Raw genomic sequence first — 25,415 nt, forward strand, 5'->3', positions numbered from 1 at the left:
AGGTGGTGATGCAGGTAAATGTTGCCAGCATGCTGGCCAACCCCCTCCGTCATTTTTAACCACCAACTTGCGCCACCATGTGTCTGCCTCCGTGCCTACCTCTCTACGCCTCCTTCCATCTGAGCGTTCCATCGTCATGTTTGCTCACGGTCATTGCTCTTCATTATTGGTGGGGCTCAGTAATCTCTCTGTTCAATTTTTCTGTGATTCGAGACATTTGTTCCTTTTGTCTGAACCCACTGCCCTGGATGCTGCCCAATAATCTGCTCTTTGGTGACTCATCTCTAAAAGCAAGCCGATGAGATTCAACCTCTCATTCTCCCTGCCTTCGCCTCCTCCTTCTACGTCACTGCTTGCCATCCAATCCCATCCCCTTTCGCCCACTGGTCTTTGATATTGTCTGGTGGTGCTGCTGATTGAACATGGCCTTTCGCCCAGCTCTGGCCAGAGTCTTGGGGACATTAGAGTACTGGCCAGGGCTCCTGTCAATGCTGGCTCACTCTGCAGGAGCGGGAAGTGTAAGATGTAGAAATGAGACAGCTATAATCCCCTAAAAAATGTCAGCAGTCACAACAGCCCATTGATTTACGCAAGAAAGAAAGAAACCCTCTCAGACTGTACACATGTTTCACTAACCGGACTTTGAAAGCACAATTTGGCGATGCAGCACCTGTGGCACTTAGATACATCACCTTTAATCATGGTAAAGGAGGCAGTCTCATGTATTATTGATAGAGCAAGACTTGCAGAGATGAAACTGCAGCGCCTACATTTGCCCGTGGTTGTATTTGCCTGCAGTCACATTTTGTTAACAGTCGTGTCAGTGTTTATTTTTAAAGGGCTTGCTGCCAATTTGGCCTCATGAAGAGATAATGAAGAGGATGCAGGAAAAGTATAGCAGGGTAAAGTAAACTCGTCATCCCCTCAAACACCACAGGGGTAACCTACTGCTTTTATATGTTTGTGTGTGTGAGTGAGATACCCTCCCTTACTCGTAAACTGGTCCTTGATTTAGTGAACAGTGCTTAACACGACAGGCAGTGAATTAACCCTCTCTCTCAGATAACCCTGGCCACCCTGGCTGTGTGAACACCGGGGAGTCAATTGGGCATAACGAGGTACCACCCACGTAACTATGTCCCATTTTACATCACTTTGAAATGTCATTCGGTCACCAGGCGTTGGACCATCCACTCTATCATAAACACCTATAAATGCCAAATCAAATTGGATGTTGGGGTGGTGGGGTTAGATCAGGCACCTGAGTGCCTGGCAGCATGACTTGAGTCTGAAGGTGCTGTGTCGTGTGTGAGTGTGTGTGTGCTGGGCTGTGAGACCCACTCCATTCACATAATGAGGTTGTATGAGCGATGAGGAATGCATCAGGTTGTTCTCTTTCTCTCCTTGCTTAGTTTCCCCCACACACCCACACACACTCTCCGGGCTACATGATGGATTAAAATGGATCATGGATCAGTAACTGAGGGTTCAGATTCACAACCCCAGGGCCAGACTCAATGAGGCCTGCCATTATTTAAAGTCAGGGTCAGAAAGGGAAAAGTGGACCACGTGTGATTAATGAAATCAGATTCGAATAGACGCCTAATGAGAGTGATAAGCCACTGATCTAAATAGCGCGCCGCTACACAGTGCTCATTTTGGAACAGATTGGGTCCAAACATCAGCGGGCAGCTAACACTTTAATCTGCCTTCATAATTTAGATCAGTATTGTCAGCATTTTAACATGGGTGAGCTAGAGAGAGCAGGCCCAGTGGGTAGCAAATAAACATGAGAAAAATTATCTTCACAGAGATTGATGTGGAATACTTTACACACATCAGCACAGCACTGTATGATCGTCACTTCAAGCAGCGCACTGAAACACTACTTTTTTTTTTTTTTTTTCCATCAAGCCCCCATCATCAGTTTGTTGAGTTTAACACTGCAGGCGCCTCTGTCCTGTATGGCCTGGATGTGGAGTGAGGCATGGCCCGGGACAGCAGCCAAATGACTCCAATAAATCATACTGTGATGGTTTGACAGTGTTATGCGGAAATATAGCAGTCATTTCCGCTTCAGATTTAAAGTTGAGAAGATTTGTGGCCTTTTGAGGTGTAGAGTTTGGTGACAAATTTTCTGGCTAATGTTCATGTGGACATAAAAATGTTGCATAATAGGGATAAGGGGATAGTTTTGGAGGCAATCTAGCTGTAACATGAAATATAATGACATCTCAGCAAATACTGGATGGATTGTGATGAAATTTGGTAAACATACTCCTGGTCCCCAGGCGATGAAACCTACTGACTTTGGCGATCCCTTGCTTTTCCTCTAACATCACCATGAGGTCGTTTTTCCTTTTGTTTCTTTGTGAAATGTCTTGACAACAGTTGGATGGAAGGCCAAGACATTTGGTACAGACATTCAAAGTTCCTACATGATTAATCCTATAGATTTAAAGCAATCCCTAATTTTGTTCTCCAGCATTGCCATCAAGTCAGTGGTCACTAATCCAGTGAAATATCTAACAATCTACCAGATGTTTTGGCTCAAAACGTTTGGACAGATAATCCTAATGACTTTGATTATCCTCCTATTGGATGGTTTGCCATTATATATGGTACAGACATTCAGGTCCCACCACCACAGGTGATAATTAGCAAATATTAGTATGCACACACTAAACTAAAATGGTCAAAATATAAACAGCACCTGCAAAATGTTGATTGCCACAGAGAGCATGTTTCCATATTAAGGTTAGCATGTAGCCTAAGGCACCACTGTCTCTCATCTTGAACCATAAAAAAATGAAGACTAAAGTTGCTTTAGAAGAAGCTTTTCAAGAATTCTTGGCTACAGATGTTGCATACAGCACACTTTTTATAATGATTTATATTTATATGTCCCACAGAGAGGGTAGACAAAATAATAGTCCCAACCGCGAATAAATCACCCTCTGATTGTAACAAAAGTCCCCATTGCTTCGCTGGAGTACACACAATGCACTAGGATTACAGAATATTGTGGTTCAACATTTCTGAAATATCATTTTATGATATTTGATTTGGCCCTGTATGATGTCAGCACAGGGTGTAAAAGGGTAGATCACCACAAGACGCTTTGACCATTGTATTGGAACAATGAGTGTGGGAGAGGTTCTTGTAAACAGCACTGGCCTACTTTCCAAGACCTTACTAATTGAATTCTGATCCCCATTCACTTCAATATTGAACTTTATAAATTGCAGCCAAGGAAGAGAATTAGAGTGGTTGCGCTGCGCCGTCCTGTGAGAAACATCAGAACAATGCTGCCGGATACTCCATTAGCTTTCCTGATGAAATTATCAGTGGAAATTCAGTGACACGGACCAAGGCACCTTTAAATCTGCATCCATCACCAGCCCTGACATGTGACCCCTCACATGCCAAGATCATACCCTTTCTTCATTTAATATTGCGTTTGCCTGTGGTAATTGATTTTTGCCTGAAGGAGCGTTATCACTGAGGCTCTGAAAGGTCAAGTGGTGCATGGTGACAGTCCTATGTGTGGAGAAAGGCAGACAGCACTCAGACAACCACGTCTGTTTGGAGCTAAGGGAGAAGGTGACCTCATTTCATATACACCAGACGCCTAATCTATCTACCCACGGCCGCTGCCCGGCACGTGCACAGATCCCATCTCGTGGTGCATACAATCACACGGCTGCATTGAAAAGCAAACTCAGGATAATTTCTCGCACTGTGAGTATCATTAAATGTTGGCGTTTGGTATTCAGATGCTATATTCAGAGGGCTTCTAGCATTGCGGAGGCATATCATCCCCTTGTGCAAATGTTGTGGGAAGTTTTCAAAGGCTTGTGAGCTTTGGAGAGAGGGAACAGTGCAGCCTTTGATCTGTGCTGCTGTCGGTGGTGAAGATGTACAGGCCCCGGCCCTGCGATGGCACAGCAGCACTCAACCAACAATCGCTCCAGCCGCCCTCCACCCACTTTCATCCCCTCAGCCCCCCAGCCCTGTCTAGGCACAATGGAAACAAAGGGCTAAGGGTGCTATAGCGACAGAAGATCTATCCTTCCACTGGCAGGGCCCAGGAGCCCCTGTACCCTCGTAAATCACCTGCCTAACAATGAGCCTTAGTTTACCCCCTTCCCTCCTCCATCTTCCCCTGTCTTCTTGCCTTGCTGTGCCATCAGGAACTTTTTCTTCTCCCATAAACACCCTAATTACCTTAGTGTGAAAGTACCTCCTTTGTTTACTTTTGTATACCACACTGTTCCCGTACCCTCCTACAACACTTTCCTCCTATATTGTAGTTTCATGGAGCAGCCTGCAGAAAAGTCACATTTAAATTCTAATAATGTTGCTGCTTGTTTTCCATGGTTCCATATGGAGCACCTAATCACGCTCCGTAGCAGTTTAAAGGTTACTTGGTCCTCTGGAATTAATGATGTAAATGAATACAAATCCATTGTGCATTCTCAACAGATACGAACAGCATCTGAATTCTTGCAGCAATATTTACCTGTAACTCAGTATACAGTTCGCCACAAATATCACATCACGTTTTCTCAGAGTCGTCACTCAGTTGGACTGGATTTTAAAACTGGGAAATGTAGATGGGCCAGACGTTTTCAGCAGCCTATTTTAAACCTTAGTAATGACAAACTTTAAACAAATGCAAATGAATGTGGTAAAAAATAGCAATGTTTATTGTTTGACTTTTGAAATAAAAAAAGTCACCCAGGCACATCACAAAAACAGAAACAGAATAAAAAAGTGCTGTCAATGCTATGCATGCACAGAACCATACAAGTGGCAATAACAGCCACCACAGAAACACAGAAACACACACACCTCACGTCATGACGTGACGTCCACTGAGGTCAAGGAAAGGTTATTAGGAAAAGACATACAGACATAAGTTTGACCACAGCCCATATGTTCTGAAAAGCGTGGGTGGAATTGCGTCACATGAGAAAACCCTGATTCATGAAAGATATGACTGGCAGGGTTGCTATACCAATCTGTATATCCTGCCTTTCAGTACTGCGCAGGTGTAGAAGCGAGGTGGCTAACCTGTTAGCTACGCCCAGAAACAATATGTAGTGTACCTATTTTGTCATACCAGTATATAAACTTTATGTATGCTGGGCCACTCAGAGGTTGCTTCTGGGTTGTTTGTGGCTGCCAGTTGAATAGGCCTGAGTTTAATTTGTACACATACCCACAAGGAGTAATAATACCAATAGGAAACAATTTAACACACACAATGAAAATGAATATGTGTAGACCATATCCAACTATTTCTGGTGTAGGAAATCATTCCTTCCAGGGTGAATCCAATAATAGATTTTGATGCAGACAGTAGCTTTGGGGTACAACCCTACCAGTTATGATGTTCTTGAGCTTTAAACATTTCTGCTCACATTTTTACTGGGGTTCAGGTGGAAGAGTGGATTGTCCAATAACCACCAATACTGGTGGCTCAACCAGGCAGCACCCTCCTTCTTGAGTCTGACTCCAGAAGCCAGTCAATCCCCATAGTCCCCCACATTAAAATGCCCAGCTTCACAGCAGAAATAAACATGTTTACAGCCTGGTACAAAAAACAGTTTTGGTCTCTGTAGCTAAGTTCCCTGTTCATCAAACTGTGTGAGGGGTGAATTTTAATATATAGCACCCGTTTACATTTTATTAAGGCTTAAAGTCACGCATAATTAATGGCGGGTTGCTTTGAGTGACACCCTGCCGATAGTGTCCTCAGCTTCTTGGACAGATCCACCACTCACTCCTTAACAGCGCCAGCCTCTCACCCAAATATGGTCACTTCTGGTTGCAAAAACATAAGATGGCGACAGCCCTAATGCTGAACTTGAACTCAGAATGGAAGTCCACAAACTGGTGGTTGACTTCACTGTAGCTACATCCATTATTATTACAGTGTATGGGTTCAGCTCTAGATTCCCTCTGACAGCATGTCAAGGTCTAAAGTAATTTAAAGACAATGCAATCCATTTATAAATCTAATAAATCTATTAAACATTTAAGAAGCAAAACCACTGGCTTCTTCCCACTACATCAGTTAAACTTAAGCAGAGCCTGCCATTTACGTTCTAGGTTATCTTTTATTCACCTCACTTAAGCATTAGGAGTCAAGTTGAAGGCGATGGCCCATGAATCACACTGCTAAATGCTGAGGGTAGGGTGTAAGTCCTTTCTGGGTCTCAGCATGGAACAGGGCCTGACATGGAAGGACAGGAATTTTTACTCAAGGTTGGGGTTGCGCATATCCCCCTTGTTGAGATGAACAGGGAGAAAGAGGTTTGACGGGGAGGCAGCAGAAAAGCCTTTTGTACTGTGGGCTATTTATATTCCTCTGGGGCGGCTCAAACCTTCATCCTTCAAATCAGCCCCAACGCTGGTGGACTTAATGCCTGTCCTGGTGCACCTCCCTGCCATTTGATCACAATCCATTAAACCATTATGCTCACTAAAAGCACTAAGAGGGGTATGTGAACACTGCTCCCATTTCCTTTACCAGACATCCTCTCTGTGTACTCGCATAGGTGAACAGACAGGCTCAATATCTTTGAAGGGCACTGCCTCAGTCTGAAAGTTTGTGGAAAATGTCTACTTGAAGATGACCACCATGGTAATCTGAATGAATGCTGGGCTCTGTAGTTATGTTCACAGTCTAAATAGTTGTCCATGTGTTTAAAATAAAGCCCTCACCATCACAAGACCCCAGTGCCACTTGAGGAATGTGACCTTAGCCTTCCCAGAAGGATAACCCAAACAAGGCTGGACGCTGACCCCTTTCCACTGAAAAAATTGAAAACAGTCTTGGAGCTTTGTAGTAGTGTTGGAGGTGTTCTTCAAAGCCTTGATTTAATTGTCCTCACGAGTTCAACATACTGGTGCGACAATTTTACTACATGACTTACAAGCATGTAAATACTTATCAAACAAGTAACAGAAGCAGCACTGAGCCTTGTTTTGGGAGGTGTGCAGGAGGAAATTCACACTTTATTGGACAGAGCATTCCTTAAGACTACAAATGCTTTAATGGCAAAGGGACTTAGAGCCAAACATTTCTTTTCAATATCACCCCAGTGTGTTCTTTAATAAAGGTTACTACAACACGGATACCCTGGTCTGTTGCCAAGTAAAGCAAATCACAGAGTTTCAGCTCGGCTCTCCAAAGCATAAACTGCAAAACTGTTGCTTTTATATTATTGTCACTCAGCAAATACATGCAAACATGTCAACTGGCCTTGGGATCTAATGTTAAATAAAAAATACAAAAGAACATATGTGAAGAGTTCGGATGCCAGATTTGCATTCACGGTTCCTGGAAAGATCAAACTCTGTAGACAGTTAAAGCAGACAAATCAACTAAAAGTCCCCTCAAGACCCATAAAGTAAATAGTAGATGAATCAACTCAGAGGAGGCGGCTGTAACTCTCAGTTGAGTGCTTTACCTGGAATTAACCTAAAATCTAACTTCTTAATTTAATGCTAACAGAAGGAAATATCTTGGTGTTTGCTATTTCCAGTAAATCCTCGCTTTTCTACCTGTGTGCATTGGACGAGTGTAGGTAGTATAGCATCAGATTATAGCAATTAAGTCAGAACCACACATACATCCATTGGTTTTGCTCTCTGGCTGACTGTACGAGCTTTGCCACCGCCTCAGGCTGAGGCACATTTCACTGCTGGACAGACTGTAAAAAGACTGAACATCACAGAGGCTGGAATTTGCAAACCTTTGCTGTTTTGTGTCACAGGGTTGCACACGCACAAAATCATGTAATTTGTCTGAAGCTGAAGTCAGGATGTGGGGCCCTCCTCATATTTTTTGGCACGTTTGAAAAGGATGATAGGGCTTGGTATGTGAACTGTCTCACATGGAGTGTCTGAGAGTGATTCTCGTTGTGTAGAGGGCGATGGAAATAGCGCAGGAATGTGTGAAAAGACGGGCACTGCTCTCGACAGTCCTCTTTCTCCAAGTGCCTCATTCAAGCAGATCATTCTGCAAGGAGTGTAAACACTTATTCAATTTATTGAATCTCAGATAAATATCAATCACAAAGGCAGCTAACCTTTGTGGTTTTTATCTATTACTTTCCAAGTAACATGACAGCAGAAGGTGCAAATTGGACAGAAATCTTTCATAGGGGTGGCCAGATAGGGCCACTGAAAATCTTGGGGTTGGCACACCAAAACCAAAAGCCATAACTGTATTTAAGAAATTCAGTTATGCTGTTGAAGTACATAGGCTAGTTGAAAACTATGTCAATGGTAGTTAAGGAATCACATACTTATGTACTTGTACAAGTACTTACAATGGCTTTATATTTTACAGCTAATGTTACTAATTATCAGTGGTCCATAGATTAATATAGGTATAATTAAGTTCCACAACAGTCCCTATTTAATGTGTTATGTATCTTTTCATGTTAGGCAATTTATTATTCTCCAAGTAGGCTATAGTTATCCTTTCCCTTAAAAAGGATAAATAAACAGCTTTAAGTTAAAAGAGTTTATCGATTGTAAGGAATAAAAAAATTTCTGGGAACAAGTCCTCAAGTTTAGGGGAGACTCATGGGTGCCCATCAAACTAATTTTCTTTCAGACACCCATTTGAAAATGCCCATGCCAGTTGTTACCTCACCAAAACTTGGCCTAACTATGGAGCGTCATGTAGCCCCCTTCCCAACACACTGTGCTGCCATAGTTGGTATAAATGGATAACTTACGTTGGCTAGTTTCACAAGTTACCACTACCTTTGCACCACAACCTCGCAAAGACAGTAAAATCAACCTCCAGTTATTTTCGCAAGGGGGCGGGGGGCAGCAATTGTGTCAGTGGGGCCATGCTGCCAACAATGCCACAACAGAATTCCTAAGAAGCTGATTGCAGTGGCAAACCTGCCAAGAAACTGTGGATCATGAGCCAACACTTAAAGATATTTTAAGGCATAGAGGCATATGAAAATTCAATTTTACTTATAAAAAGAGATTTTATTTTGCTAATTATTTAACTTATCTGTCAACAAGATCTCAAAAAAATAAGAAGAGTCTCTCGTGAAATTTGGCGGAAAGGTGGGCATTTGGCACTGATTGAATATGATCATTTTTAGACATAACCTTTGAACGCCCAACAGAAAGACTTACAAATCCAAAGGGTATGTTCAACTAAACTGAAGGTGTAAAAGTTTTTGATTTGCTGCATGTCAGCCTCAGACAGATTCAGATTCTGTTGTTCGTGCTTCATTCAGTGCCCCAATTACGCATGACAAGATGAAGAACTAGGAAAAAGCCTAATCCAGTTATACTTGTATTAAAAACCTTGCTGTGCAATTACAGTATTGTGACATAAAAACAGAAAATAGAACCTTTTGATCTAAAGTGATGTCATTTAGACAGAGCTTTATTTCCCTAAATGAAGGGAAAATTGCCTTTTTGCAAGACAAAAGCCCCCCAATAGATTGGACTCTAATCCTCTGCATCGCTGAGTAGCCATTTTTCAAGGGGAAAATAAAACATGATAGTAAGAGTCATTAGATAAGGGCTTTTTTTGCAAGCTGTGCCATTGTTTGAATAAACAGCAGTCAGCCGGTATAGCAGAGCAGATCATCTTGGCCCTGTGGACTATCACACATGCATTATTGTTTCGTCAAGGCCCCTACACTGTGCAGTCATTGTCTTAAAGAACTTCGGGCAGCAGAATCAGTATTATCTTTAATATCACTTTTTATGCACTTTTTTTTTTTTTTTTTGCAGACCCACTTTGTGTATCGAGGGATATTTAATCTTTATTTAAGTTTTAAGGTAAAATAGGGTTTCCCAAGAAATGTATTCTTGGCAGAGTGGAAAAGCTTTTGAAGTACTGTTCAAAATTAGATGTCATTAAAGTCTCCTTTGAAAGTGAAGATTATAAAAACATTCTCCTTTTGTAATGAAGTGCCACATATATTTTCAAACCGCTAGCCGCTCCTGCCTTCAGTCTACTTTTATCTGCTTTTGCTCCTCTGTCTCCCTCTCTGTGTTTTTCTATGCATCTGGCATCTTGAATGGAAGAGGAAAAACATGATTTTAACAGATGCAGCTTCATTGGAGGTGTCTGGCTGTCAAAGCACGCCTTGTTGCTGAACATTAACCTTTCTACCATCTGTTTCACACCGTACGTCCTGACAGAGTAAAGCAGACTTCAGGAGCTTTGATTACAACTCCTGGATTATTCATACACCTTGTACATTTACTTTACAAGGCCTAGGCGTGGGCTGGCTAGACTCAAGAGAATATACTACAGTAGCTTTTGTCTGACAGTGGCAGGTATTCCTAGAAACAGTATGTATCACCAACCTGTGATGTTGAACACATTCTAGGAATTATTTGAAATGAAATATTGAATATACTTTTTTTTTAATATAGTTAACCTTGACCTATCCTGTCTATTTTTACTGTAGCTTCTGTGGGTTGTACCTGTCTGTGTATGAAAAGAGCAGTAGCGTGTTTTAGCCATGCCAGCAACATGGTTCTAGGTCTGCTGCTTGTTAAGTTGGTCCCTAACTTTGGTCCCGATTGAAATATGTCAATGATTATGTGATTGATTGCCATGCCAGCTTTTACAGACATTCATGGTCCCCAGAGGATTAATCTTGGTTTTTATCATATGATATACCCGACAGCGGCCTTTTCAATCTGTAGTGACTCACAACGCATTCTGTGGAACATGACATAAGGACAGGCTGCGGGATGACACATCACAAAGATTCCCTTCTATCTCAATCGTCCTGTCTTAGGACTCATCCACACTTGCGCTATTTGGTCCACTTTTAACGAACCCTGGTCCACTTCCACTGATAGTTTGGTTCATTTGGAGTGGTGTGAACCCTGGTGCAGTTCACTTACAGTGGGAAATGCAAACGGTCAGTGGTCGTTTCGGACAATACCGCCCCCAAACGAGCAGCTGTTGTAACTGCGTGACGTTGTCCAGGCGGTTTGGTCCGCTTTAAAAAGTGCAGTGTGAAAGTGAACCAAACCAAATGAAGGTGTGAAATTTTTTGGCATACCCCGCCCAATCAAACCGAGTCCCCCGGACTATCCTGGTGTGAATGTGCCCTTAATAGTCTAACCTGTAACATTTCTCTCCCACAGATTTGCACTGAAGTCATTCTCAAAAATATGTAACAAAGCACATCCCTTATCAGTTAAACATGGAACACATCTTTTAGTTTCCAACTACAGTATGATTTTTTATTTTACGGGACAGTATGCACTTTGTGTTTAGTGGTATTTAGTAGATGTTAACATGCTTACATCGACAACATTGTACCAGCTAAACATCAGCATATATAAGTATTGTAAGCATGTCAGCATGGTAACATTAGCATTTAGCTCAAAGCACCACTTTGCCCAAGTACAGCTTTACAGAGCTGCTAGTGAGGCTGTAGACATATTATTTTAAGTCTAAATGGCATGGGAATTTGACAAATGTTCCTTAAAACAATAATCACAACATAAAAGTATAAATTAAACACAGGCAAAACACGCATGTACAGATTTGTAGAGAAAATAAAGAGCATTGCTTCTTTTCTAATCTGCTCCCATGAGCATTCCTCAGCACTTAATGGATTTTTAAACAGGGTTATGAAACTCGCTCAATGCTTAAATGGCTTAAATGGAATGTGATATTGCCCATCACATAAGAGAAATAAATGCACCACAGTTGAAGTTATAAGACTTTTTGTAAACCACTTTCTGCAGGTAATGTTGGTTGGATGCATTCTTAATGGTACTGTTGAAAGTAAATAGATCTGAATGTAATGGTGCATGGTGGGCCAGGTCTTTCATTAAGAACAAATGGAGCAGTAACGTTGGGGGAGATGAAATACCAGGCTTGTGGAATGCAAAACCTCAGCCATTTCCCCTCCATTTGGGATTTCTCCTTTCTCTGTTTTCTTTTTTGAGTCCAGTCATTCTTTTTCCTCTCTGTAAATCCAAACGTCCCCTCAAAGTTGTCCTTAGTTAAGCTGCCATCTACGTTACTAGATTAACATTCCTTGTCAGTCTTGGTCACAGTCATAGATATTTGAATGTGAATTCTTTCACGTACGTCCCACCCCTCCCTTATATCAAGTGCAGTGAGAGGAACGGGACAAAGAGGTGGAGAAAAGGAGCTGTGTGTGCATGTGTGAGTCTGTGTGTGTGGAGGGTGTAAAAATGTGCAGAGTAGTGGGTGCCTTCGCCTCAATAGGGCTAACTTTTGTTTTGTGTGTGAGCCCCTGCACCCCCCCACCTCCTCTTCTTTTTCCTCGTCTCTCTCCCTCTATGCCAACAAGGGGGAGGGGTTGAGGGATTGACAGACAGACGCAGCTGGAGTGCATAGAGGGAGCTGGTCCCACCCCACTAAGATGCCAGACATAGACCCAATGAGAGAGAGAGAGCTGTTACACTTCCAGCTCCTGCTGCCTGTCTGGGAACCCTCCTTTCTATTAACACACCTCCTCTTTCCCCCCTCTCTCTCAGCCCCTGAGGTTTTTGTTCTCTCTCTGGCTAACTTTTTTGTTCAGTGGAGTGTGTGTGCGTGCAAATGCACACAGTTCAGTTCAGCTCCATACCTTTTCTTGGATTCCAAGATTCGTTGGAGAGGGGGAATTCCTCGGGGGCAACGGCTCCCTTTGCCCTCCATCTCTCTCCTTTCCATACATTTGGACAGCATCCCTGTGAAGAAGAAAGCTGGGTCCCTTTTTTCAGCTGTGTCAAACCAGCCTGAGATAACCAGAATTACACTGGATGTAGAGTGGTTTCACTTTCAAAATAAAAGCATTACTGCCTCCACCAAAACAAAGCCATGCTGCCACTGAGTTTGATCATGAATCCAAACTCATCTTTGTCCATTCAACGTTCCTGTTACATGAATCCAAACTCATCTTTGTCCATTCAACGTTCCTGTTATTTAAAGGGAAATGTCTGTCAAATACAGCAAACTAAAAAACAAACGAAACCCAGTTATTTAACAAATGGCTGTCACTAGGCTACTCTTAAAATACAAATATCCTACTATCGATTAAAGGTGTGTGTCACCTGAACGCTTCCAATATGGTCAGCCAATGGTGAATTATGACACTATTTTGGGAAAATGACCTTGGCTTATAGATTCAATGATGAATGAGTTAACGCTCTCTATAAAGCACTCACACATTAGGAACTGTTTGTTACTTATGAGGGGGTAGGGGGTGGTGCAAAAAGGGGGAGGTCAAATCATTTTTTAAGCACTGGGGAGGGACTTACGTTATTCATTTTACCTTTGGGGAGGGATATACAACTTTAAATGACTGTATTTTTTATTTATTTAACCGCAGATTTTTAAAGAATACATAGCTTCCCATGCCTTTGGACAAATTGCCCAAATTAGATGTGAAAGGTGTGTGCTGTGCTTTGAGGTACTTTTTCTCTTGTTTGGTGGGTGTGTCAGAGGTGTTACCCAGTCAGCAGTGATGTGTATATAAATAAATGTCTAGTGGATCTTTACTTATTGTAAGTAGTTTTTTTGGTTATAATTTACACTTGCTTTGGTAGATGTTTGGTAAATGTATCTTTCCCATGATGCCAATAAAGCCTGTTTGAATAGAATAGAACTGATTGCTGCTGTATTTAAAGGCAGTGCACCTGCATAACACAGCACAGTGTTAAACGCACCACCATTTCTATTTGAATAAAGCTTTTGCTACAATGGTCAGTGCTGAGCTAAAAATAGTGATAGGTCATTGAAATTACTTTATTCTACATGTCTCATTTAAAATTTGGTCAAAAATAAACTGTGTGCACTAACTAACTAGTATGCATTACAAGAATGAAAAATCATGGCTTTTTTCCAACTTAAAGGCATTTTGTCTTCAACGTTTAACTTTTAAACATTAAAGGGTTGGTTTTAAAATCTAACAATTAATTCATGGTGGAGGAAAGGTCATGGATTTTCTTCCAGTCTCTTAGGGTGACTCCAGGAAAAATTAGGTTTGGGGAGGATCAAAATATTTATGAAAAAGGAAAAAAACAAAGTCAAACCACAGCCACCCTCCTCTGATAAGTTAAGAACAGTCCCTAAAGTGCACAAGCTGTTCTACAGGAAGTTATGTCTCTTAAGGTATGATTGACTGTGACAGTGCTTGAATCTAAAACTGACCCTTTTAAATCTGACTTTTGTGTATTGTTGGTTACATAGGATTTACTATTAGCTAGCCACTATTAACAGCGGCTGCTATCTGATTTCTAACTAGATCGGTATGTAGCTATCATTGCTGGGTTAACATTAGCTTGCGGATGTGTTTTGAATTTGAGACCTGTTCTAAAGATGGATAAAGTAACAATAACTTCAATATCCTATGAGACAAGTTTATCTTGTACCGGCATAGTTTCATAGACTGTTCTTTATTCATCAGAGGAGAGGGATGCTGTGGTGTAACTTTGGTGTTTTTCCTTTTCTCTGTTTCACCCTCCTTGAAGCTACAAATATGTTTCCTAAAGCCTCCCTGAGTGACTGGCAGAAAATGCATGAATAAGTTAGTTATTAGATTTTTAAAACTTACCCTTTAATGTTTGAAAGTTAAAAGTGACAAAGACAAAATCCTGGAGTTAAAAAAAATCACTTGCATGCTGGTTAGTTAGTGCAAAAGGTTCATTTTTGTCAAATGTTACATGAATACATGAAACGCCGAATATTTCTGACAGAAGCATTAGTCACGTGTGATGTGTTTAAGGACCGTCACATATTTGAAAATCCAATGATAATTAATGTTTCCACAGTTTCTGGCTATAATAAATGGTGTAATTTTATTTTGGCGATTTTTAAAGTAGAAATACCTTTCAAACTGGGACGCTGATTGTTTTCCAAACGAAGGCGTGTTTTCTTCAAAAAAATAAGTAATACAGCCATTTAAAGTTGTATATGTCTCACCAAAGAAAAAATTAAAACAACAAAACAAAAATAAAAAACAGAAGACCGTCCCCAAGCTTAAAAAGTATCCTATGCCTCCACTTTATACTTCCCCCAGAATAAATAATGAACAGTCCCTCGTGAACCATACTTTTTTTTTTTTTTTTTTGTGCCTGTTTTCTTTTCTTTTTTTTTTTGCTTTTGTTTTTGTTTTCAAATGTAACCATTTTGCAAGCTAGTGGCTACACAACACATCCAGAAAGCAGTCTTTTTTTGTGCGGATATGTAATAGTCGCGCTTTTATTGTGAAAGGCTCACAGCCACACTTCCTGTATTCCTCGCACTAACTCTGTCGGGCTCGACACAGCTGAGTAGAGGATGGCTGCCTGCGTCTGAGCTGCTGCCTCTGCGCTCACAGAGGGAAAACTAAACGTAAATAGACAAGGAAAGCGTGAGGAGACGAGAGGAGGAGAGGAGGGAACGGAGAAGTTTTCCGAAACCAGGAAATAGTTGTCACACCTTTCCCCGGGAGGTTTTTATTTTTTCGGGAACGAAGGGGGGGATTCAGGACCATGCCTGCTGAAGTGAAACAGGTTAGTGTTGCTGTGTCTGCCGGGTCTCCTCTCATCGTATCTTCAGCCTCTCTGACTCTTCTTGTCTCTCTCCTCCTTCTAATTGATTCCTTATTGTTGCATACCTATCATTTTTATTCTGGAACATCACTCTTTATACCTCTTATGTAGCTTTCTTTTTTTTTTTTACCCACGTTTATACATGAGAGTAGAGATTCTCAGATTTATCGATGTCCTTCAGGAGGATAGTGCGTGTGAGGGTTTGAGTGTGTAGTGTGTGTGCACGCATGGATGTGCAGTCTGTGTGTGTGTGTGTGTGTGTGTGTGTGTGTGTGTATGTAATATGCGTGTATGTGGGCTGCTGTATGATATCAGATACAGTAAGGAGGACGGAGTACTTCCAACACTAAGTGACCATTTCATGCTGTAAATAGTCATGACCATGAGATATGTTTAGTGGTGGTCCTGTGTGTGTGTGTGTGTGTGTGTGTGTTGGGGGTGGTCTTGCAGTACTGTGAATCAGAGCTGTGACTTATGAGTTTCGTGACACATTCATGGGCTCAGACATGTCAGTACTACCTATAGAATGACTGGTGTGATCATGGGAGAAGCAGTGAAGTATTGAAAGTTTGTCCCTGATCATCGCCTGCAAGGCTCTGAATGAGCCCAGGCCAGGATTTATAGCCCACAGGCTGTAGTGCCAAATGTGTGAGAGACATGGCATTAAACTCTTTTGTCTTCCACTTGCACAGATACCGCAGGAATGTGCTTTTGTTAGCTCTTGCGAGTGTGTTACTGTGTCTGTGTGGGTGTGTGCGTACCAGGGCATGATGTGCATACATTATTGGAAGTGTTCCCTGTGTTTGAAGCGCATCCACAGGCAGCCTACACCATCACAACGCTCTTTTCCCCGCCGAGCTTGGCAGCGCTCAGATGCACACACACAAATAAAAGGAAGACAAACATCCAAAAAGAGAGAAAGTGGAGGAAAAAAAATCTGATTGAATAAGGTCAACTTCTCATCAGCGCCACTCTCCTCCACTGGGCTGAGAGGGGTGGAGCTACCAAACCCCTGTCTGGCAGACAAAAACATTCTGTCAGCTCTCCACGTTGCTCTGATAATAATACGTTAACAGTTACCCCTGTGGACGAGTGCCACCAGATAACTGTAGGAGCCTGCGCCAAAAAGAGAAGCTGTTTTTCCCCTCACACACACTCAGCTCTTTACATCCACTGGTTTTGATAAGTTTAAGGCTATACACCAAGTGTGAGCCGATGGATCAAAAGCAGGGCAAATGTTGCTTGTTTGAATCCTTGCATGGGTTATGTGAATGGGATGAAATGCATGTCAACAATGTAAGAGTTTGTCCTCCCCAGATGCATCCCAAAATTGGTAGCGGAGGTGCAGGGTGCCCCCCCTCCCGCCCGTGACCCCCTTAAGATTGAGATAGCTGGCACGGCAGGCCGGCCCTTTCAACTCAGCTGGACATTCCTCAGTGAGGGAGCACCTGCTTGGGCAGTGCTATAAGGGAAAGGGTGTCCACTATGTGTCCGATTCCCACTCAAGCCAAAAATGGATCATTTCAGTGTCCATGTTGTTGTTTTAGTTGTCATTTTTCTTACTTTTGCTCAGTCATCATCGTTGGGCCTTTAAGAATATTTAGATATTTGGCATTTGAACCACTTCTAGCTGCCACGCTTTGCAGTGATACTCCATACTGTACTCTATATGTCCCTGAGGGTGTGCAATAGCTTAAAATCAGACTGTCGACAGCAAAGGGAGACAAAAGAGATGCTGATCTGCCTTGACCTCATCTTAATGCTGTAGCAGAGCTTACGGTAAATGAGTTTTAGCCCACTGAAGATTACTGCATAGCCCTCAATTAGTGGGGGAGCCTGCACCAGACCACGTCTGAGTTAAATATAAACTGGCCTTTATTTTAGAACTTTACACCAGCAGGGAATCGCCCAAATCCTCTGAATGTTCCTGCAGCGGCTGTAGCATCTTCTCCTCATGAAAAATAAAAGAACAGATTTGTCGTGAAGGAGAAAGGAAAACATTATGAATAATCCAGTAGTCATCATCTTGCCAAGGTCTATCAGAAAACCGACTTTACTTTTCCTCCGCAAGCTAGAAGGACCCGTCTGAATAACAAAATAATTCATCAGTGATTCAGCCAAAGACTAAAGGAGGTCTTGTCTTCAGACTGCGGGTTACTGCCAGATTCCTGACAGCTAGCGGGGCTTTCAGCTGCAGCTACTGAGCGTTCCCCCTCTCCGATGCTGTTTGATTTCTTACTAAAATTAAAATCAGTCAAACTTTTCTCCATCTTTTTTTTTTTTCTGCGGGGGTGTTTTTTTTATGACAGCTCGACCGTCCTTGCATATTCTTTTCCATTCCTTTCCTCAGGCTTCCCTTTTGTGACTGCAGAAGATGCTGTGCAGATCAATATTTGAAGACATGTAGAGCATGAGGAGGGGCATTGTTTGGGGAGTGGAGGTCATACAAGAATAATGCCAATGACCGGAAACATATGAACGGTCAATAGCTGTGGAGAAGGCATCAGTGCTAGTGGCATTTACTGGGGGGTTGGGTGGAGTATGGGAGGATAGGGCGCCCTGAAGGACGTGGTTTGAAGGCGAGAGGATCTTGGAAGAGGCGTGATCATATGGTGATAGGTGCCTGGTGACTGGTGACACCAGATGGCCTTCCCACCACACAGCCTGGCCATTCTCCCCATGTTTCCCATACCGCTCCCATGGCTGTTCTTATCGCATGACCCATGACACAACATGGCTTGACATGTTGGCTTGACATGTTACAGTATCTGCCACTCCACCCACCATCTACCCCAAGAGCCGCCTGTCCTGCCCACTGACTTCTTTCACTGGGAGCCTGTTTTTGGTTTGAAGTAACCTGAACTGTATTTACATGTGAACAGCTGAGACCATATATGTACTTCTACATGATAACTGCAGCTCCGCTATCCACATGGCACCCTCATCAGCACCCTACATGTATATGTTCCTTTGGTCAGCAGAGCTCAGTCAGATAGTTTAACTGGCTTAACGTACCAAACAGATGCATTTTGGGAAAAAAAGAAAAAGCTATAGTATTATATCATTGTCAATATCAAGTTTTTTATTATTGAATTGTACTTACAATTAGATGATTGTTTTTAACTGTTTGCTACTATTCCATTCTCTAATGGCATATTTAGCACAAAAGTTTCTCAAATCTTTGCTGCTTTTCTCAGGTTTTGTATCTTTTTTTTTTTTTTTTGACAATTTATTGACAAAGCAATTAATCAATTTAGGATTGCAATTAGTGATTATTTTCATTATCTACTAATCTGCATATTATTTTCTTGATTCATCCATAAATTGTCACATTCATGAACTGTCAGAAAATCGTAACACATAATTTTCCAGAACCCTTATTGACGTATTTAAACTGCTTGTTTTGTATGACCACCTGTCCTAAATCTGAAGGTATTCAGTTAACAATCATAGACGACAAAGAAAGCCAGTAAATATTGACAAGTGAGAATTGTTACCAGCAATTTTTTGGCGGTTTTGCTTTAGAAATGACATATTAAGTAATTAATTAACCCTCGTTTCAGCTCTAAATCAGTTACGTTAATTTAAAATGAGAATAATTATTGCACCCCTATTTTATATCACATATTATGGGACTCACATACAGTACCTTTCCAAAAGCTATATTATAATTGTTATAGTAATTTCTTGAAAGACGGTTTAGTTTACTTTGTCTGAAGTCTCCTGGTGCAACACTATACCAGCCATCTGGTCCACCAAGTGGCTTAAAACAAACACGAAGAAATATGTGAAATATTTGACCCCAGCAAGTATTACACTTTACTATACATAGTACACTGTAAGGTCTTGCTCTGTATCATGTGAACACCCTCAGGTTTTCGTGGTTTACTCTGTGGTCGTGTTCTGTGGAGCATTAGGGGTCTATGCCACTCAACCCTTGGCACTACAGATCTCCCCCCTCCCCTCGCCTCTGCCTTGGCTTCCCCTCTTGCTGTCCTAACCCATTTGGCTGGCTGACAGTGTGACCGATGCAGGCCCATGCACTCGCTCACTCACTGCCTGACCACTGGCGAGCACCATAATGCTCTCTCAGCTTTCATCATCACGTTGATGGAATTAAAAAAAGGTGAGTGGCAGTAAATTGAAAGGGTGGGGTGGGGTGGGGTGGGGGGATGCTGGAGATGGATGCTTTCATACTGCTATGTTTGGAAATGGCATTGGGGAGAAGAAGCAGCGCATTAATGAGATGGCAGCTTATTATCTTGCGCGAGCTGTTGGTTGTTTTTCTACCTATTCAGCTCTACAGCGTGCCCGTTTGCAAAAATGTGTGCAGGATGCATACAGTATGAATCTTGTATGCATGCATATATTTCATGCACATCCTTGAAAACGTTCCATTGTGTTTCCCTAGTTTACATCCTGTACAATGAACTTCCAATCACTTGTTAATGACTACTTAGCTGATTTAGAGGTTTTTTTTAATGCTTTTCCTGCTGCCAAATACGTTATCCTCCAGAAGTGAGGTGTAGACACAGTGTCAGCCCACTCTTTCTTTAACAAACACACACACACACACACACACACACACACACACACACACACACACACACACACACACAGACTGGAGGCTACAGAGGAACATCAATTGGATCCTCGGCTTATTTACTCAGCGTTTGTCTGCAGGCTACGGGCAGGGTAGCCCTGTTTATAAGGGAGTGGGATTCATGGTTTCCCTGGCTGTGTCCAATAAACACCTTTCTATCTTTGCTGCTGGAAGCCAGGAACAAGATCCATGTTTTCGATCAGGCAGATAAGAAAGCCACTTGCCTCAGAGAGAGCAGAAGAGGCTCAGTCACACAGGCTGACCAGAAAGCTGGGGAAATAAAACCCATTACACTTTAAATAAAGTTACGCTCACAGCCACATCAGGGCTGTAATTGTTGTAGCGACAATATTTACATGATAATCTCATATCCTAATGATGGTGTGATTACATAATGGCAACAGTTTGGTTATTACACAACATGGTGCTCTGAATTATGAGATATAAACACCCTCCTATTGGATCAAGCCATGATCAGATGAGATGGGTGTGATTATCCTTGATGCTGTCAAAAGATGCGTGTACTACTAATGATGGTGTAGTAGAAGTACTGCATAGATTAAAAACAGTTTTATACAGGAGTGGACTGCGGGTCACAGAAGAAGAAAATGACTCTTCTTAATGATTAAATGTGCAGTTACATTGACCTGTGCCGTGTGGGTGTGTTTGTTGTGTGCATGCATGTGCAGATTTTCCTGTGTATATACTTGTGTTTGTGTGTGTCATTACTGTAAGTGGCTTTCCTGCAGGGACAGTGGTTAAAGCTGCAGGTGTGACAGTTCTTTGGGCAGCACAATGGACAAATAAGGAGCCTGGTGATCCTTAAAGCCAGTAATTAATGACACCATGGGCTGCAAAGCCTAATTTTCCCAGCACCTGTACCACAGGAAAACAGCCGGTAAAGTAAGTTTGGATGTATTTAGGTGCCGTGGCTGAATTTGACCCAAACTGACGGCCAGATTGGATCATAATTGTGTCATGCTGTGGCCTCCCTGTCTGCCTGAGCAGTGCATGTGCGTCACAGCACTCTTGTTTTTTATTTGGGTGCCTGTATTATCAGGTTAGGGGCTTCATCAAGAGTCTCACCTATTTTTTTTCAGCGTGATGCAAGCGGTTTGCAGCACAAATAGACAGTGGACATGATCTGTTGATAGTCATATTGGAATCATACCTGTAACAATACACCTTTCACTACAGTTGCAATGTCTATATCTGCAGTCAAAGACATGAAGAGAATATAAATATTTATTTTTATCTTCACACTTGTAGTTTTGGTTTCAAATTTAAAGTTCTTTAGTGCTCCTGTGGACAGAATCCTTTCATTTATTAACACATGGCTTATATATATTTAAAGGGTGGCTGTGGCTCAGAGGTAGAACCAATTGAAAGATTGGCGGTTTGATCCCAGGCTCCTCCATTCCCCATGTTGAAGCATCCTTGGGCAAGATACTGAACCCTAAATTGCTCCCAATGGTGTGTGAGAGTGTGTGAATGGTTACTGGGTAGCAGGTGGCACCATCTAAGGTAGCCTCAGCCACCAGGGTGTGACTGTGTGTTTGAAGGGGTGAATGTGACATGTAGTGTAAAAGTGCTTTGAGTGGTCAGAGGACTAGAAAAGTGCTGTGTTCAGCTGTGTTACCATTTGCAGTCCATATTGTAAAATACTGATGGCCAATATCAAGGGAAACTCAATGTAAAGAGATAGGGCTGGCAGGCAGCAGTGCCACAACCGCAGCAGGTCAGAAAGGTAGCTCATGGTTTAGGTAGGCAGTGATGCTCAGGTCTCAGTATAATATTCAGGGTAAAGATTTAATTTCCCCAAGGGAAAGAAAACAATTGGCTAAGTGCATTAGATTGACTACATGAACGTAAACAGTACTTAAAATAGCCCATATGATTAATGGATTAATTGATATGATTCATGCCTTTATCTACAATGGAATATAAGACCATTAAGAGTCCATAAAGACCATACAGGGAAAGTTTTCTCAGCTCCATGCTGGGAACACTGCTGCCACCCAGACCTTCAGTGAGAGAGGGGTCTGGTTCTGGGGCCTTTTCAAAAGAACTGGGGCTTCTTTAACAGTTATGTATAGTTCACATAGACTCCACCCCCTTCATCCTGCAGCTGGGGACCTCTTAGAGGGGCCCTGAGGGGGAAGGTCAAAGTCCTCATAGAACTTCCCTCGACCAGAAACGCATGAACAAATGCCTCCCTACTTGTCCCTTTCTCTTTTTAACCCCCTCCAGTACCATCCAGATTGTACTAGGGCAGTACATGACGCACAGCTGTGGGGGCTGGGGGAGCGGGAGATGGCCCAGGCTCCTCTTGCGTGTTTAGTCTGGAACTTTCTTTTGACGGATTAGCCCACTTCCTGCCTCCGGGCCGGCCACTAGAAGCAGTCGGGATGCCGGGGAGAGCATCGATCCTCCATCATCGCACCATCTGTCTCATGCTGCCTTTTGGGATTAATGATTCCCTCTGACAGCTCTTTAGTAGGGCTCTATCAGTGCAGGCTGACCATTCAGATTACGCTGACATGTGGCAGTGTGAGGAGCTTGCATAAGGCATCTCCAGTTTATTTAGTTTAACTGCTGTAAGGAGTCATCACAGACATTGGGTTTTTGAAAACTAGGAGTCATAACAGATATAGTTTGATGAAACATACCAGCTACAGATATGTTTCATGTTTTATTTGCTCAGCACATAAGTTCAGTCTAGGGCTGGGCAATATGGAGAAAATCAATATCACAATATTTTTGACCACATACCTTGATATTGATAATGCGATGACATTGTAGGGTTGACTACTGGTGCTTTCACTAAACATTTACACAGTGAGATTTTTGATAATAATGATCAGTAATGTGGATATAATGACTAAGTGGGTGAAGGCAAATAATAGAACAGCTAGAACAGTCTGGTAGGTTCAGAAAATTACATCATATTACTGTAATGCAGCCTTTAAAACAGTGACAACACTTACAATATTACAATATTGCAATATTTAGTCACAATATCGGTAAAATATCAATATTGCCTGACCCTAATTCTGTTACAAACATAAGCCCCTTTTACACTGCCTGTCAAAGGTAAGAATGTTGCACCATTATTCTGCCTTGCTGTTCTTCATAATCGCAGGATGGGGGGACAGTTATGTCTTACCTTTAAACTGGCACAGGGGAACTGGTAGTGCTGAACTGACGTCTGTGTAAGAGAGACAGATGGCAGGACGGAATAGGTGTGATGTGTATATGACCTGTTATGTGTACGACCCACTGATGGGACATTTAAAAAGCAGCTGATAGCAGCTGGCAGCTAACTCAAAGAAGAACAGCAGCTGAAAATGTCCGCAAATTGGGGAGACAATGAGGTCCGGGATCTCCGTACCCTCTGGGCAGATGCCGAAATCAGCTGCCACATAACAGGGATGGTAAATGATTGTTATTGCCTTATCGTGCCATCATTATTTTTTAGAAAGCACTGCCGACGTGTACATATCAAACTACTGACCAACACTGTTTTGTTACACATCATGCCCGTCGAGCCTCTTTTGCCTCCAGAATGCGGGCATACTGTCTAAAATCATACACTGGAGCTGCATTTTGCCGCTGTTGGTTGTTTCCTTGTAAAAAAGCAAAGGCAGCATAAAGAAGGGACTTCGTAGCGGCCCTATGGCACGATCTCTGTGTCGTGTCTCTGTGCTATAGAGAGATGTAACCCACTGTGTTGTATATATTGATGGATAAAAAAGTCAAATTCACCACACTCCAAGTTTTGTTTTTTTGATTACATAAGGTAATTCTCATCATCAGCTGCAGTGAAATAGTTTTTTTTTTTTTTTAAGATTATTTTTTTCTGGCTTTTTGCCTTTAATGTTCAGGATAGAGTGAAATGGGGAGAGAGAGCGGGGGTGACATGCAGCAAATGGTTGCAAGCCGGAGTCGAACCTGCGACCGCTGCGGCGAGGCATCGCCACTGTACATGGGGCGCCGGCACTATCCACTGCTCTACCGACACCCCCTGCAGTGAAATAGTTGAGACGCGCATACAATAATTGCAGTGTAGATGATAAACTCATCAAATCAGTGCAGGTAATCCCAATATATCAAGAACATTTTTTTTATATGAACTACAATTCTGTTGAATAGCTTATCTCAAGGAAAGGCTCATAATGTCCCATTATATCTGACAAAAAAAACAGTAGGTATGCAACGGTTGTAGATCCATGTTGTGCTTACTCAGAGCTCAGTCACAAAGCCTGTAGGGAGGTGGTGTGAGGACTGGCCGTTAGTGACCTGCTGGCGGTTGAAGTGCACTGATGAGGTCCGGCACTTCATTAGAATGCCGCTCTGAACCTTGCAACACACAATAGTGGCTGTTACTGCCTATGGCTCGGATCCAGGGAGAAAAATAAAAGAGAATGATAGAGGAGGAAAGAGTGAGAGGGAAAGTCCAAACCACTGTAAGCTGACCGGCCTTTGGGCCACAACGGCCCCTGCTACACGCAGCCTCTGCTGTATAGCAGCCACAGCTCAGGCCCCAACACCGCCTGCACACAAACATTATGATAACCAGTAGCAAGAGTTCAGCCAAACCAGGCACAGAAACTCCTAAAATGGGAGAGATAAACGAGTTCCTGGCATTCTCAGTGCTGCCAATTCTCCACGCAGACAACGGTTTGTACAGTTCAATGGTTTCTACAATAGAGGCATCCAGACATTGGGCTGGCTGTCATATGCCATTACATGTGATGGCACAGCATTGTTACTCATCTCCTCATCTTCTCTTGATATGTGCTCAGTCCATTCCCAGAGGAGCCACTGGTGAACAATGGAGTGATGCGCCTCCTCGCACATTCCACAAGGCTCTATTGAGCTGTCTAATGAACCTCTACTGCATGCGTGGCCTGCGCTGGCTGCCGGGACTCCATGAAAATACCATCTCGCCCCATCACACCCCCTCATATTTAATTTGTTTGGAATGTGTAATAGGCTGTGAAGTGGAGCGTGGTGCAGTGTTGATCTGTGCCAACCAGGTCTGCGGATATGAAGGGACAGGTGCCAGCCATCCGCGCAAGGTGCTGTACTTAACACTCTGCGCTGGGCTGGAGAGTGTACAATCCTGGCCCCGCGGTGTAGGCTTTTAGAGCTGCCAGTATCCTGTTGCTCCAGCCAAGCAAGCTTTTAGTTTGGTAACAGGACATCGTCGCTGTGTGTTCTTTTTCTGAAGAGGGGG

General features: G+C 42.5%; 1 protein-coding gene across 10 annotated transcripts in view; it reads left to right on the forward strand.

The window, feature by feature from the left end:
* The window catches only part of arvcfb (ARVCF delta catenin family member b), a 264,389-nt gene that overhangs the window by 116,904 nt on the left and 122,070 nt on the right, over positions 1-25,415 (forward strand). For 6 of the 10 annotated variants that reach the window (XM_050050468.1, XM_050050474.1, XM_050050466.1 and 3 more), the window contains exon 1: positions 15,293-15,534. The exons of 2 other annotated variants lie outside the window; for them this stretch is intronic. In XM_050050468.1, the coding sequence (XP_049906425.1) occupies positions 15,514-15,534 (21 nt within the window). In that variant the 5' untranslated portion in view covers positions 15,293-15,513. Of the gene's footprint in view, positions 1-15,291; positions 15,535-25,415 lie in introns of those variants that run through there. 2 more of the 10 variants (XM_050050465.1, XM_050050473.1) reach the window with 1 other exon arrangement.

This window comes from Epinephelus moara, chromosome 8 (assembly GCF_006386435.1).
Source record: "Epinephelus moara isolate mb chromosome 8, YSFRI_EMoa_1.0, whole genome shotgun sequence".
Classification (NCBI taxonomy): domain Eukaryota; kingdom Metazoa; phylum Chordata; class Actinopteri; order Perciformes; family Serranidae; genus Epinephelus; species Epinephelus moara.